General features: G+C 41.6%; 1 protein-coding gene across 1 annotated transcript; it reads left to right on the forward strand.

Moving 5' to 3' along the window:
• The first annotated feature begins 11,586 nt into the window (after nucleotides 1-11,586).
• On the forward strand, nucleotides 11,587-16,733 carry nt5e (5'-nucleotidase, ecto (CD73)). The gene is made up of 9 exons (XM_062467364.1): nucleotides 11,587-12,077; nucleotides 12,622-12,844; nucleotides 13,005-13,193; nucleotides 13,491-13,688; nucleotides 13,781-13,935; nucleotides 14,033-14,141; nucleotides 14,250-14,399; nucleotides 14,956-15,156; nucleotides 15,859-16,733. The coding sequence occupies exons 1-9, from the start codon at nucleotides 11,766-11,768 to the stop codon at nucleotides 16,017-16,019; spliced, it is 1,698 nt and encodes a 565-aa protein (XP_062323348.1). The 5' UTR covers nucleotides 11,587-11,765; the 3' UTR covers nucleotides 16,020-16,733.
• The last annotated feature ends 261 nt before the right edge of the window (nucleotides 16,734-16,994 follow it).

The raw sequence follows: 16,994 nt of genomic DNA on the forward strand, positions 1-16,994 counted from the left end.
TCCTACTCTCCCCCTGTCCTCTGCTGTGTCCACAGCTCCTACTCTCCCCCTGTCCTCTGCTGTGTCCACAGCTCCTACTCTCCCCCTGTCCTCTGCTGTGTCCACAGCTCCTACTCTCCCCCTGTCCTCTGCTGTGTCCACAGCTCCTACTCCCCCTGTCCTCTGCTGTGTCCACAGCTCCTACTCTCCCCCTGTCCTCTGCTTTGTCCACAGCTCCTCCTACTCTCCTCCCCGCAGCTCACAAGACCAAATAGGGAAGTGGGATTTGCAATCAAATTATAGCTTGCAGGCAAGAGGAATAAACACAGTGTAATTAATAGGATTTGCATATCATTATTATTCTCTGACAATGTCTGTAATGACCCCAGAGGGTATGAGAGCTCTAACAATGTTCACAGATGCATAAATTAGAGTTGGAACAAAACAGCTGCTTGGCCGAGGAACAGCAGAGTACATGAGAGAGCAATGGCTCTCAGAACGCACATGTCCCGAGGGTTAAAGGATTGTGGGTTTACTAATTGAGCTAAATAGAACAAACTGACGGGTTTCAATCTACCTGTTGCTATGAGATACATATGTGAGCATACCCTAGAATTCAGACAGGCTCTTACTGAAGAAAACTTTGCACTTATCAGAAGTGTGAATGTTATCTAACATGTCTGTAGCACTCTAAAGTTCTCAAACAGACCAAAGTTCAGAAAGAAAGTCGTTTTTCCCCATCCCTTTCATCTGACGGTAATAACTCTATCAAGGTCTATATGTGCAGAATTAATTAAAAGCAGAGGTTGGGCAGGTTAGTATTAATCAATCATTTCATTGGCATGTTTAATGATTGCCGCTTCAGTCATTATCTCTTCCGGTCTGTGACATTTTGACATTGGAAATTTGTGGGTATTTGTGTAAAAACCCACATCAAGATTTAAATGGAGAATTGGGTTGAAGACAACAATGATGAGGGGTAGATGGAGACAGAGCTTGTAAGCCGGTGTGGAAATTGAATGCAAAGAATCTAAATAAAACTGACATACAAAGGAAATATTAGGAAAATTATATTGTCGGTAGGAATGATCCGTGCATGTGACGTTATCCGTCTCAGGAACCGTTGCCAACATATTCAAATGTGGATGTGTATTCCAGTACCGACAGTTTGAAGTGTCAATCGTTCATAACCTGCATTTTGAGATTTCGCATTGAAAGAAGGAATCTGTTCTCTGTGTTGTTTTTCTGTAAGTGGCTTTGACTGGTGGCAAATCGATGCCAGTGTGAGCTTTTGTGCGTGGAACGGTAGAGAGAGTGGGCACGACTCAGAGGAGCGATCTGCTCCTGGAGCCAGACGTGTCTGTTCATTTCAAATCTCATAACAGGGTCCGTCATTGATTGACATATATCTCCTCTCAGCATGCAGGCTGTCATCTTATTAAAACAATCTCCACCGTAATGCATCTTAGAATATTGGCCCTTCGTTGGCTGTGCTTTCAGGGAAAACAGAGTTTGTTTGGGGGGCACCCTCTCATGGATGGTGTTGTCTCACTGCTGTGTAGCATCCTTGGTGTAGCATCCCTGTGCTTCATTAGAATATGTGCCATGCCCACCCCTGCGACCTAGTTAGCTCTGTCTTTGTTATTTATTTTATGTTAATAGCCTCTAGTCTTTTTGGCTTTGCTCTCCCTAAGCAGCACATATGAACCATACAGATGTAGCCCTCTGTGACATGATATGACATCTGGAAAAAGGAACAAAAGCATTTATGTTTCTGCTTTTAACCCTTGTGCTGCCTTCGGGTCACATGACCCAAAGGTTCATAACAAACCATCGTTGTGTTTACCCAATTTTACCCAATACAAAAACAAATAAAAATAATTTTCTTTTAACCATCGCAATGTGGGGGGTCTGAGACAGCCCAACGGTTAAAAGAAAATGCTTCACTTTATTTTTGTATGCGGTAAAGTTGTCGCAATACGACGGTGGGTCACAATGACTGATGGGTCAGAATGACCCGAAGATAACACAAGGGTTAACTGCTCCCTTAAAACCATGGTAACCTGAGAATGTTTTTGTAACTGTCCTTGTTACTGCGTCACATCAAACTGAACACCAGGTGTCTCACGTTGGGAAACAACTTCACAGGAAAATAATGTTCATTCATATTAAATGAAAACTCTTTCATGCTTAGTCGATTATTAGTAAATAAGGCATATACTTATAAAAAACATGATTGCAAAATTGCATAAACGGTTCATACTTTGACAACTGAAAAATGATGCGCTCCAGTGACATTCATGTAAGTTTAAAATATGTTACATGGTGCTGCCTTTAATCAGTTATCACAGATTAGGTAAATAACCACACGGTAATGCATAATAAATCACAAGCTTTTCAATAGTCATCCACCTCTGGCTGTTTTTCACTGTGAATGGAATGAAAGTAGAAAATCTCTGTTACAGAAATCATCACCTGGCAGAGCTGTTTATATAACGCAGCTTCAGAATAGTTGGGAACAAATGATAAATCATGACGATGTCTCCTGGTTACTGTAAGAAGATTCATAGACTCCTCCAGCTTCTAAATTGTAAAACGGGAAGGTTTTGTAAAGGCAAACTTCATCTTTGTAGAGTTCCGTTTTTTTGTGTCTCTGTTACGTGATTGATGAAGGAAATCAAAGCACTAAGTCCGTCCCTCTGCCTGTGGCGGGTGCTCTTGTATGATGCTCTCTTCCAGTGCAGGTAGATGAAAGCTGTGGTGAGTAGCACTACACCCACCGTCGTGGTGCAAAAGGTGGGTCACAATGACCCACCTGATCTCTCCACCTGATACCTCAGCAGTGACCCTGTTATCCTACTTCCTGTTGCCAGTTTGCAGCTCTCTATCTCTCAAGTGCATTTTGTCATATGTTTTGTCGACTAGATTACAAAACATTTTCTATATCTGGAATTAAATGTAATGCCTTGGTGTCAACACTCCAGATGAAACTGTAATATAGGCACCATGATAATGCTGTGTGTTTACAAGGTATGAAACGTTATCCTGTCACGTGTTCATGCTTGTCTTTGCATATGTGTGCACTGGTTGTGTTAGCTGACAACCAGTTAAGACTGTGAACTGTTTTCCTTAAGAGACTGAGATTTAAAAAGACTCCATTTGTACCCATAGGTGCTTTGAGGCCACTCTAAAGTTTCTTGTTTATTCATGGCTAATTGTCAATTTGTCATAATGTGGTGACTGAGTTGAAGGGAAAGCAACGGGAAATGTTTTCTTCAATATCCTCTGGGATGTGTCCTTCCATCTTCAAGCTGAGACCAAAGTGCAATTATAATGATCAGGTATTCCTGGTGGGAGGGCTGGTTATCTATAATATTTCAGAACCTGTTTCCTCAACAGGATGAATAAACCCACAGATAGGAACTGTAAACTTTTTCGGCAGGGTGGTGGTGTATTGGGAATTGGATGTGATGCTGACTGGTGGCGAGCCACTCGTTTACTATGGAGATGTGGATGGAGGTGACAGATGAGCGCTGAGGCAGACAGGGGTGCACACTGGAGCAGTACCCAGGAAACTGCAGTAAATCTGAGCGCAGCCAAGGTGTCAGCCTTGATGAGGATGGAGCTGTCACGCCATCGGGCCATCAAACCAGTCTTTAGTTGACTTGGCCAATGGGCAGACTGGGTCCAGTGAGCAGGAAGGCGATTCTCTGGAGGTCTGTGAGGAGAGGTGAGATGGTGACAACAGCACTGTTCCAGAATAACATTCATTAAGTGTCAAGATCTCTCTCCAGACCCTCTCTTGTTTTATTTTTCTCACTGCAGGGCTGTATGTGTACGCATTCTCTAATTCTTGTAGTTCTCTTAAAGCTACATTCACTGGAAGCTGAGATGAGAACTAATTATTTGAAATGAGGAAATGAGTAAGATGGTGAAATTCACACCAAAGTATAGCTACTAGTGGTGTTGATGGCTGAATGAAATGTTCATGAGAGGTGGGCAGTTGCATGCAGGATGTTTTGATGCATTCTAGTTTTGTTTTTATATGGTTATTTAATTTTTATTTAGTTGTTTAGTTGTTGTTTAGTAGTTTAGTAGTAATATAACTATAGTTATACAGTTAAATGGTTGTTTAGTTTTAGAGTTTTCAGAGGACCCAAGACTGAGCTTAGAGAGGGAATCTGAGGGAGGTGATGGTTTGAAAAGCAGACATAATGACAGTGGTGTTAGGGTTAGGGTTATGGTTAACTCAAACAGCTCGACTCAGAAGTGAGTTCAGGGAGGTGTGTGTAACCAAGTTTAATTAGTACGGTATAAACCGTTTCATCAAATTGCTTGTTTTTCAGTGATATCGCTGGCTAAAGGCAGTGTTGACGAGAGGACACCATTGACAGTTAATTTTTTTATTCTGACTAGAGAAAAGGTCTCCATCATAAAACAAAGCACCATAAGCTTGGTGTTCCTCCCACTCTGCTACGACCCTCATGTGTGTTCCTCCCACTCTGCTACGACCCTCATGTGTGATGAGTTGGAGAGGAATTATATCCTTGATTAATCGCCACAATTACAGGCGTCTGGAGATTGATGGGTCCTCTGTAGAATTTACTTTGGCTGCCAAGCGCTTCAAAGATTCATGAAGAAGCAGGAAACGGGATCAGAGGGCCGATCCAGATGCTAGAGGCTGTCTCATTGAAGCCACCTCTTGGTATTCCTGCCACATCCAGGCAGAGAATGAAGCCAGTGCCAGCATCCACCCAACAGGGTAGAAAGGCTACACTGAGGAGCTCAAACACATCTCTGAACCCAGAAATCTGGGCTAAATCTGCTGCCCTCCCCCTTGGGGCAAATGCAGGCCTGTATCAGGGATGGACACAGTGGGAGGAAGACATTTGAAGGCTACCTTTTGCTTTCAAGGGGAGAGAGAATCATGAATGAGGATACTGCTTTTAGCAGCTGGTAAAATGGAAAGGAAGGATTCAGGGATTGGAAGGTTTTTGGTTTCTCCTAAACTACTGTATCCTTTCGCCCTTGCCTATTGGTCTCCATTAAACCCAGTCATGATAAATTAACCTTTGAACTGTCCTAAGAAAGGAGATTACAAAACTCAGATAAAGCATTCTTGTTGTGAGTCATATTTGAAAACAAAATTTCCCTATCAGTCAAATGTATTCAGTGATTTCTTTTTTTTGTTGTGTTTGTGACTTTTTCAATCTGTAATTATGTGTCATGTTATTGCTTGCAAAAAATACCTGCACATACCTCCTGGGAAATGAGACAGTGAAGCTAAACATAGAGATACATTAGCATAAATACATTCTTTGTTTAAGTGGATATTCACCATCTCCACCTTGCAAAAAATAAAACATCTACATAAAAACCTTCTGGTGTGTATCTCTGTTTGTAGGATTGAATTGTGGACCCATGGCTAACATCACACGGAGGGAAGGGAGATCTAATAAGCGGAGCCTCTGTGAAGTATGCAGCGCTGGTGTGAGTGGCTATCTGTGTTCCTCAGGCTTGCCTGGGAGGGAGCGTGTTTGATTGCGGTGCTTTTTTGATGGCTGTGTCCATCACTCTCCAGCTGGACTCACTCTTCCTAATAATCATCCTGTGAGCAGCAGTCACCAGAGAGCTCCTCTATCAACCCAGATTGAGAGCTGCTCGCTAGATGGGGATGTCTGTTTGTGTGTGTCTGTGTGTCAGTCTGATGGAGAGACAGATTCTGGCACATTGATCAGGACTGGCCATCTTGTTTGCGCTGCTTGTCGCTTGTTCAGCATTGTTGACCAAATCAGGCGGCCTGTTCTCTCCTCATTTAAATGACTCTTCACATGTTTTCCTACATGTCACAGATGCGTGTGTTTGCTACTACTGAGTGAGTTTTGTTCAGCATTGTACGCTGACGTGTTCTTGTAGATCAGGGGAGAAGGGTCAAGGAGAGGAGACTGAATTTTCAACTGTGCAAACTTTGTGTCCCCAGAGTGTAGGAATGTTGAATGATGCAGAATGATGAGTGCTGTAATTGTTTCCAACTTGACTCCAGTGACATTGCAGCACTTACTCCCCAGATTAAAATACATCAATATTCTAGACACAGAAGAGAAGCTGATACACAATGTTCCTGCTTCAAGTACACCTCTTTCTCCTAATCTTTCCTTTAAATGCACTTTTAAGAGTCCCTTCGGTCTGGAACAAGTGATGAGCCTTTTCAATCAATTTAAAACTCCACTGGTACTTAGACTGTCAGGGACAGTGACCTGGAGGTTAGGATGGACACCATTACTGCTCTGTATGAGAGATTCAGACAGGGAATAGTGAACTCCCAACTCCAATAATGATATGCATGGACCTAAAGAAAATCCAATTTTTCGTCTCTTTCAGGAAATGAGGTAAGGCTCTATCTGATACAGTTTCAGTCAACATGAAATGAAATGACGCCCCCAGAAATCATATTAACTTGTGGGATAGCTCATAAATAAAGACACTGGTATCGATATTCAGTTTTGTATGTTTACTCGGATATCTCAAGTTTGCTGATAATTTTTTAGCTAATTTTTCCTCATTTATGTTTGCTAATAAAGTCATATATCAGAGTAATATCTGTGTGTAGAATCTCAGTGATGCATGCTACAAGGATTCCTGTGGCACCAAACATGGCAGGTGCACAGGCCCCTTACAGGCACCCACACAGCACTGTTCTACGACAACATAAACACTCCCAAAAACACAGATTTTGATAGCCTTAAGATTGACCAATATACAAACATTCTGAAGTTGGCAGTTGCGTTAGCGATCAAGTGCACTGACCTAAGCGGAAGCTCAACAGTCAACATATCAACTAACCAAGATAGCTAGTTACCCTAGAAACAAAATGCTAGCTAGCAAACAATGTGAATCTTTTGTTTTGCCATGGCTAGAACATATAATAGCTACCAAGGGTAGCTAGGCATTGAGTTTCATCATAATGTCGATTTTTTTTCAGACACATTTTAATTAGACCATTAGAAACCTGAAAATGATTTAATGTGTGTTTAAGACATTCTCCTGTTTTGTTCTTTGTGTCATTCGTATTTCCTCCACTTTCCCTGGATCATGGCAACCACTGACCATCTCAAATAATCTGCAGTTATGCTGTAGGTAATGCTGGCCCATGCTGGCCCATGCTGGCCCATGCTGGCCCATGCTGGCCCATGCTGGCCCATGCTGGCCCATGCTGGCCCATGCTGGCCCATGCTGGCCCATGCTGGCCCATGCTGGCCCATTATGTCAATATTGTTGCCTTTGAACTAGCTTAACTAAGCTAATTTAATATCCATATTAATATTTTCCTTGCATGTGGTAGTTCTGATCAATATTGGTAGTCATAACATTGACAGCACACGTATCCCAGTTAAGTTTGGTGGCTACCATCTCATTGTTTACGATTTAACTATAAATTATTTTAAAAGTATTATTAAGTGTCTAAAATGCTTTTCATGGATGTTTATTTTTGTCTATATCATTAATTTCTCTCAACAAATCATAGCTATAGAGAAGGTCACCACCATTTGGCATTTTATATTTAATTGCAGAACAAACCTATTTTTCTCAATCTATTGTGTTAAGACCATGTGTAGAGACAAGCTCAGCTCAGGTACCTTTATAGAGCCTGTGTTTTCTCAACCTTCATTTATGGTGTGCGCCTGAAAGCATATACTGGGAATCAAATTGCTGCATCCCTTTGAAATACTTTATTTTTCTCTCTCTCAACTCCAGTTTCAATCTCACACCTCCTCTAGCTATCATCTCTGATGACCTCAGAACACAGTCACTCCGCCTGTCTTCCCTCTCCCATCTGATAGCATCTGTTCATTGCCCTTCTATCCAACAAGCTTTATCACAGAGGAACAGAGTCTCAGTAGTAATGATGAAAGTCACTCATCCCCAACTCTCTGGTTTCAAGGACCTGCCCTTCCCATCAGCCCATCTTCAGGTGGAGCAGGCCTGCTCACTCTAGCAGACGGAGGTCCCCCTCACACAGTTCTACACCAGCATCTCTGAACCTCCTCGTGTTTCCTCCTCCTGCTCCAAGTCTGGTTGCTCGGAGACGAAGGTCACGGTAACGAGGAGCGTGTGCTGATGAGAGCTCCTCAGAGCTGATCATTAGTGGTGACATAGCCCCTGTGTTACTGACAGTGTCCATCAGACTACCTCATCCAACCGTATCATTAGCATTCTCGTAGTTTACATTTAGTCATTTAGCAGACGATCTTATCCAGAGTGACTTACAGTAAGTACATTCTCCCCGAGGCAAGTTTTAACTAATGAAAAAAAATCTGGTTAAAAAGCACAACGGCACACAACCACAGCAGTACAGACATAAAGAAAAAAAGCTAAAAAAAATAAGCAGGTTAAACAAACCAGGGCATTAGTAATACATGGACTCGGGGGATAAAAAAAATAAAGCAATACAGAGATTATTTACAACAACCACAATCAAGACACAGGCTGACCCTGGCAGGTATGAACAAAGGATACAGGCAGGGGAGAAAACAAAGCAGGCAACAAAAGTAAAACAGGAGGACAAACTAGGCAGTTGGCAACAGACAAAAGACAAACCATGGGGATGAATCAACAACAAGATACTCAGGGTAGGAGTTAAAAGGTGAGAAAGCATTAACAGGATTCAGTGAGGATGAGTGAAATGGTTTCTTTGAAGGCAGGGATGGAAATTAGTTTGTCCAGTTGGAGGTGTTTTTGCAGAGCAATCCAGTCAAAGGTGGCAGCGGACTGAAATGATGCAAGACCAACGGTGGATTAGTGTTTGGAAATGTTTTGCTGGATATGGAGAGAGTAGGGTGAAGTGCCTTGCCCAATGACACGTCATTTTCACAGCCAGGAATCGAACCGGCAACCTTCTGATTAATAGCCCAACTGCATAACCGCTCAGCCATCTGTTAGATACAGAGCTGCTGATGCTTAGTCACAGGATACAAGAAGGCTTTTATTCTCTCTGCATCAGCTTTAATGACCCACACTTAAGACTAAGGTCAAACGTATTGTGACCTGTGTTCCTTTATTCATTATGTTTTTATGGGGCAAGGATTCTTGCCGGGTTTCAAACCCACACACGCATCGCGATTTATTTCTTGCACACATCACAAGCCATCAGATACCCTGTACATTCCATAACAGGAATACTAAGATTACTACTTAACACAACCTTCACTAATTGTCTATTTATTGTCTTGTCCATGTGTAATTAAAGGATCTCGATGCAACAAATGGCTCATTAAATAATGAGCTTCAACTGTGATTCTGCAGGGTCTTCATTCCTTACCATCTACTGCCCCCTTGTGGGTCAGTAGATGTCATCACCAATTTCAGATTCCATTGCATTTTAACAAAAATGTTCCTTTTTACATAATTGTAAGTCATGGGTATAGGCCTATTCACAATCCCTACATATGAGTTGTTATGGAAATGTTGAAATGCACGATTATTATTTTACATATATTTATTATTATTATTCACATATAATAAAGCTTTGATTTATTTGGATTCTTTTCATGATACTTCTCAGCCATAAAACAGCTTAGAGAAAAGATCATCCCTGCTGACCTTCCAGGTTACCATCCATAGTTAGGTTTTAACAGGGGACTCACCTAGTAAATACAAGTTTAATCAAACTGAAATGTCAAAATGTCAGAGAGCTTTCAGAAAATTCTGGAAACACACTGAAGCTGATGTCTCTGTCGAGACAACATCCTGGGTTCCTCTTACAAGAAGCTCTGTACCGGTGAATCCCACTTATACCAAACCAGAAAGGAAACTACTTGAAGAAAGTCACAGTATAATGATCTGTGGTGGCAGCTAGAGTCATGGTTATAATTTTTAACCATGACTAACCTCTTCCTCGTGATGATTAACCAGTGGCACGCCCAGTGTTTATCTCTCTCTTGCTCCAAGGGGAAAGGTGGTGAAATGTGGATCCCAGTGTAAACTACTGTTACACAATTCATGTAACAGTCAGGAAAGGGGAACACCCTATTGTACTGTTTAACCCTCGTGCTGCCTTCGGGTCACATGACCCAAAGGTTCATAACGAACCATCGTTGTGTTTACCCAATTTTACCCAATACAAAAACAAATTAAAATAATTTTCTTTTAACCTTTGCAATGTGGGGGGTCTGAGACAGCCTAGTTGTTAAAAGAAAATGCTTCACTTTGTCTTTGTATGCGGTAAATTTGTCGCAATACGACGGTGGGTCACAATGACTGATGGGTCAGAATGACCCGAAGATAACACAAGGGTTAAAAGAAAGTAAAGGTCTTGGTTTTGATCAAAAACACTCTCAAGAAGTGTTTAATCTATTGGAGGATTACAAGCATATATTCAGAGCAGGGACATGTTTGTTAGACATTACTACCTTGATATGTTTGTTTCATGGCTAATGTGCTTGTCTAAATATAAATTAAAACTCAATGTTGCATACTTTGTAGTATGAACAGAGAGAGTAATTTATCACTGCAGAAGAGCCACTGGCAGTGTCCTACTGTTGTAGCTCAGCATAATTCTTCATTCCCAGAATATTTCTTAAAGAACTATAGTGTGGTGTATTAGATAGGGGAAGGGAGGACTGGGTTGAGAGTCAGTATCATCGCAGGAACTTTGAACGTGTGTCTGTCTGTAGCTTGATTATCTAAAGATCCGAGCTCTGTATGAAGGTAAAATTTGCCTGAAGTATTGCTCAGGAATCAGAGACTTGCAGCGTCATTTGTAACGCTAATACAATATTGCTAATCAAATATATAAAGGCGCTTGCCCATTGAGCTGCAGTCAGCATGGAGCCATGGCACTACACTGCTCTAGCTAGCATTCACCGCCAACGTGGCTGCCTACGGGCACTGTAGCTTGCGCCGTCAATGCGCTATGCAATGGGATAATAAATAACGTATCAGGGCATTGAATTTTAGTCCACTGGGCCTTCCATAAAATTGTGCCAAAGCTGCCAAAGGGCACTAGTGATGGGCATTCCGGCTCTTTTTCGTGAGCCGGCTCGTATGGCTCAGCTCACTAAAAAGAGCCGGCTCTTTTGGCTCTCCAACGGCTCTTTAAAACATACATGTTTTAACTATGAATTTGACTATGATAGGTGTGAAAACAATTTGAATTAAATTATTAAATGAAATCATACTCGACCGTAACCACATATCTTTAAAAATGCATTGATTTGTCATGGCTCTCCTCCGAGTTTTGACTACTCTCTGACTGTGTGAGTTGGCTCGGCCCTCCCTCATGCAGGATTGACAGGAACAGAATGTGAGGATGATCGTGTGCGCCTTTAAGCCTACAAGTATTTTTTTTTGTTGTTCTTTGAATCAGTCAATTATTTTAAATACAATTAAAATTAATTATTTCATAATCATTTAGTTTTTATAGGCTGTATTAATCTATTAAAAATAGAGTCGGCTCTTCAGATATGCGAGCCAGCTCCCGACGTTCACCTTCAAGAGCCGGCTCTTAGAGCCGGATCGTTCGCGAACGACCCATCACTAAAGGGCACTGCCTTCGCGTGCTCCGCCGATGAGCACTGCACGTAAACACACCGCATCAGTTTTTTATATTAGGTCGACGTAGTATGCGTGGCCAATATATACTGTGAACAATTTGGTCCATGAGATAATGCGCTGACATTTAAATGTTGCGAGAGACAGGAGGAAGCTTACGCTCACGCCGTGTCTTGACGTCAGTTTTGAGGCAAAGAAGAAACAAAAAGACAGTAAAATTGCATTGAAACAAGAAGATGAAAGAACTTCGGTGCTTGGTCTACTTTTGCATCTATGTTTCGGTAACAGCATGGGATCTCACTTTGCTCCACACCAACGATGTGCATGCCAGAGTTGAAGAAACAAATATCGATTCGGGAAAATGCACTAAGGGGTCGTGTTTTGCTGGTGTGGCGAGAAGATTTTCTAAAATAAAAGAAATCCGTAGCAGAGAGCGGAACGTGATGCTTCTAGACGCTGGTGATCAGTTTCAGGGAACTGTTTGGTTTAATTTTTACAAGGGTGCGGAGGCTGCACATTTTATGAATAAACTCGGATACGATGCAATGGTAAACAATTTATGTCCGTTAGACACGTGATTGTTGTGTAGATTGTTGTGTAGTCTTTAAGATTTAATACGTTTTAAGAGAATTACCCTAAGTAAAAAAAATGTAACATTTAAGAAAATATTTAAGTTGCTATAGCTTAGCCTACAATTCATAGAATAATACACTACCGTTCCGTTTGATAGTAGGTTACAAAAATACGTAGTATAATAGTAAATAGTCAAATAAATCTCCCAAAGTAAAACGCATAGACAGCTAGCTATCATAAGACTTATATCAATGTTGTTTGTTTAGATGTCTGCCTCTGAAATAAATGACATTATCGGTGGATCTCCCTCTTTAGACTGTGGGTGCCATTGTTTTACTATTTAGAATATTGAAAGGACAGTTTGTTTTATTAGCAATTTCCAGGGAATTCCGCATGGAATCTTTGACGTCCGATGGGAGGTATGGTACTAGTCTAGACAGATACTCAAATCCCCATGTTCCATAGATGGAACACAAACACAAATGGAGAGTTGGGGCATCATTTGTTTTTGTGTTTTAGGCTCTTGGGAATCATGAGTTTGACAACGGAGTGGAAGGACTGATCAAGCCGTTCTTGCAACATGTGCAATGCACTGTTCTCAGTGCAAACATCAAGCCAGATGACAAACTAGCCCCGCAAATGAGCGGTCATTTCTTCCCATTTAAGATATTTGAAGTAGACTCTCAAAAGGTCGGTGTGGTGGGCTATACGTCACATGAAACCCCTGCTCTGTCACAGCCAGGTACAGTAGATATCAATCACCTGTTTCTCTTCATGCCAATGTGCTTCTGAAACTAGTTCAGACTTTGATCTGTTCAGTACTCTCTCCTTGCTTCTGTGTGGGTCTTTCTTTACATGGAGGCCTTTTAGTGATGCAATAGTGTCGTTTATTTTTGCTACAGGTCCAAATGTACAGTTTCAGGAGGAGGTAAGTGCCTTGCAGATTCAGGTGAACAAACTACTGTCTCTCGGAGTAAACAAGATCATTGCCCTTGGCCACTCTGGTTTTGCTATGGACCAAGAGATTGCCAGAAGGGTGAGTGGTGTGGATGTGGTGATCGGAGGACACAGCAATACTTTCTTATATACGGGTAGGCCTTGCTTCACCATAGTCTGTTTTTCCTCATAACAAATGTTACCCCACTGAAAAAATTGAAAACTGTTTTTCAAATGTCAAATCTCATTTTTGGATCTGACTGTTAAAAGTAGAAATGACAAATAAAGATAATGTTCACAAGTATAAACAATTTTGCCTTTTTCATCTGTTGCAAAAGTTACAGGTTTCTTTGTATTTGTTTCAACCAAGTTTAGTTTTTTGAAATATTTGTTAAGAACCAGGAATCCTCAACTGTATAAAAAAAAACAACAACCCCAGATTGTTATGACAGGGCAGGCGCCTTCCTCCGAGGTCCCAGCTGGGCTCTACCCTTTCCTGGTGAAATCTGAAGATGGACGAGATGTCCCTGTTGTGCAAGCCTACGCTTTCGGGAAATATCTGGGTTACCTCAAGGTGACCTTTAGCGATACTGGCGACGTCCTCAAGGCCACAGGCAACCCTATCCTGCTGGACAGCACAGTACCAGAAGGTTGGAACGAAGCTCCTCATTTCCATATTCATCTGAATGTGTGTGTATGTGGTCTTGCAGATAACTTGACCTTAGTTTGAATTCCTCTTAAGATCCTGATATTCTTGCTGACGTCCAGGAGTGGAAGAAGAACCTGGCTAACTACTCCTCCCAGTATGTGGGTCAAACCCTGGTCTACCTCAACGGCACGTTTCAAGAATGTCGATTTCGCGAATGCAACCTGGGTAATCTGATCTGTGATGCCATGGTATGTGCTAGAAAATGCCTTTCAAGAAAACAACCAGGAACTTTTGCATAATACTTCTGTATACTTATCGTCATGAAACCATCATTTCCCACTGTAGGTACACCACAACATCAAATATGCAGATGAGCTCCAGTGGAATCATGTTAGCTCCTGCATCCTCAATGGTGGAGGCATCCGAACATCTATCGATGAACGCAGCCGAAATGGTGCGTCCGCATGTGTGTGTAAGAGAGAGAAAGAGAGGGGGGGAGGAAGAAACTGACCGAGGGAAAGAGGGAGAGTGTTAAAACAATCCAAAATGTTTGTCTCTTCAGGTTCCATCACAATGGAGGACCTTATCGCTGTCTTGCCATTCGGAGGCACCTTTGACATGGTGCAGATGAAGGGAACCACGTTGCTGAAGGTTTTTGAGCACTCGGTCAGAAGATATGGAGGCAGCACGGGAGAATTCCTCCAGGTGTCAGGTAGCCCACTGAGGTCCAGCTCCTCACTCATACACACATTATCCTCAAAAGATAACAGTCGGACAGTACTGTACAGAGTGGACTACCGTCGGTTTAGACTTTGAACAGATTGATTATAAAAGCAGACATTACAACGCGATCGACACAAACAAATTAATCATTTACCGTGCATACCTCATGAGCGCAACTGCATACGTTAATGTTCATAGATGGACATGCTGTATCATTGTTTTAAAATGTTTAACCCTTGTGTTATCTTCGGGTCATTGTGAACCATTGCGACAACTTTTCCTCATACGAAAAAAAGTGAAGCATTTTCTTTTAACCATCGGTCTGTCTCACACCCCCTACAGCGCGAAGGTTAAAAGAAAATGCTTTTTATTTGTTTTCGTATTGGGTACAGTTGTCGCAGCACAACAATGGGTTGTTGTGAACCTTTGGGTCATTGTGACCCACAATAACACAAGGGTTAAACATTTTAAAACAATGATACAGCATGTCCATCTATGAACATTAACGTATGCAGCACAAGGGTTAACTCATTTCTACCCAAAAGGTTTCCATGTGGAATACGACACGTCCAGGGCTCCAGGCGAGCGTGTGAAGAGTGTCAGTGTCCTGTGTACGAGCTGTCGTGTGCCCATCTTTGAAGCCCTGGATCCCAACAGGCTGTACAAGATGGTCCTGCCTTCATACCTGGTGGAAGGAGGAGATGGCTTCTCTATGATTAAGGAGGAGAGGCTGAAACATGACAGTGGTAATCAGAATCAGAATGGGTTTTTATTCGCCATGAAAGTTTGCACAGACAAGGAATTTACTTTGGCCGAAAGATACCAACCAAGGCAGCCATTATCGGCGCCCTCTTGAAAAATTTCAGCAGAAACATGAGAGGAGAAAAAGTCAACCCCCAGACTATGCTCCTAGAGGAGTACAGTGTGGGAACAGGAAAAAACACCTCAGCACATAGGCACATACATTCTGACTACAAGAGAGTCTCACTGCAGCGCTCTCCAGGGGAGTTGTTGTTCCAGCAACAGCCTTGGCCAAGGCCTGTGCTGGTTACGGGGCCGCGTCTACACATTATGGTCTCCAAGTCGAGCTTATCAATTCCATGTTTCTTGCTTCGGAGAGTGATGCGGAGAATGTCTCGAGTATACAAGACAAGACAATACGATAGAAGCCAAGCAGGGAAGGTCAGGGGAGGGAGAGAAAAATGCGACCGCCTTTGTCGAGAGCCAAAATAATTACTTATTGTGACTCAAAAGTTCCTCATACAAACTTGTGTCGAGTCATAACTGTTGTATTAGTTTTAACAAGGAGAGGTATTTTATAAACCAGTGTTTTTGTGTCACACCCAAAAAACAGTTCTGTTTGTTGCATATTTTCTGTGCTTTTTGATACTGTGTTGACAGGACAGTTTAGTAAACTGTTAAATTTAGAAAGTGTGTAACTGCTTTAGGTGATCTGGACATTGCTGTGCTGGCCAGCTACATCTCAGAAAGGAAGAAGGTGCACCCAGCAGTGGAGGGAAGAATCAGGATGTTCAGCTCATCCAGTGGAGGATCTGGGTCCATGTTTCTGCTGATTCTGGTAGGGCTGCTCCTGACTCAAAGCCTCTAACGTTTTATCTCAGCAGAATTTGTTTACAAAGCTCACTTTCAAATAGTTTCTTAGCATCTGTGTAGAATATGTCATAACTATGACCATGTCTGCGTCATTAGGATATGAGTCCAGAAAAAAACTAAAACATTTTGCAATAGGAGCAGAATGTATCCAAGCTCTGTCCCACTAAATATTTATGGACATAAGAGGTAGGCATGTCTCTTGAAGCTGAATGTTAATAAACATTCTTAAACATTTAGAGAGCTATACCTATTTGTTGCAGCTTTACTGTTAAAAGGCAAGAAACCAAATTGCTTACCCAATGTCCTTTTTTTTTTGCTTGAAATTTAAAAACATGTAGAAAGTTTATCACAAGACCTATGTATGTGTGTTACTTGTGAATACCATGCATGTGAAACATTTTGTTTTCTGCATTACATTTAAAAAACACTCAAATGAAATGTTCCCATCTGTGACTGTTTAAGCATAACCTGGTGAATGATATGTTCATAGACATAGTTACAAAGTTATAAAGTAACTAAACAACTTTGATAAGACTGCTTGGAAACAAATGTTATTCAGGAAAGGGTAGGCAGACAAAGTCAAGGAAGCAAAGTGTATTTTATGGCACTAAAAAATTTCATAATCACATGCTACAATGTAGTAAAGGATAAAATAACCATTGTCAAATCCAAATTAAATTATTAAATTAAATGTATTTTGGACAGACTATTTACTGTGTGGTGGTCTGTACTGTAGTGTGTCTGTAAAGAATGGAATTCAAGTCCCTCTCTCCCCCTTGTTTGAGATTGTGTCTCACAGGGTGTTATGGGAAACCTTTCAGAGGATGTCTCCATGTGGCCTGATCTCACACACAACAGACTTTCATTCTCTAGGGGGAAGTAATTAGACTCCTGAAGGCCATCTCATGGCTCCAGTAGATCTGTTGTGTTGCCGTTTTACCAAATACTTGACATCATTAGAGAAAAACTG

The sequence above is a fragment of the Osmerus eperlanus genome, chromosome 8 (assembly GCF_963692335.1).
Source record: "Osmerus eperlanus chromosome 8, fOsmEpe2.1, whole genome shotgun sequence".
Lineage (NCBI taxonomy): Eukaryota > Metazoa > Chordata > Actinopteri > Osmeriformes > Osmeridae > Osmerus > Osmerus eperlanus.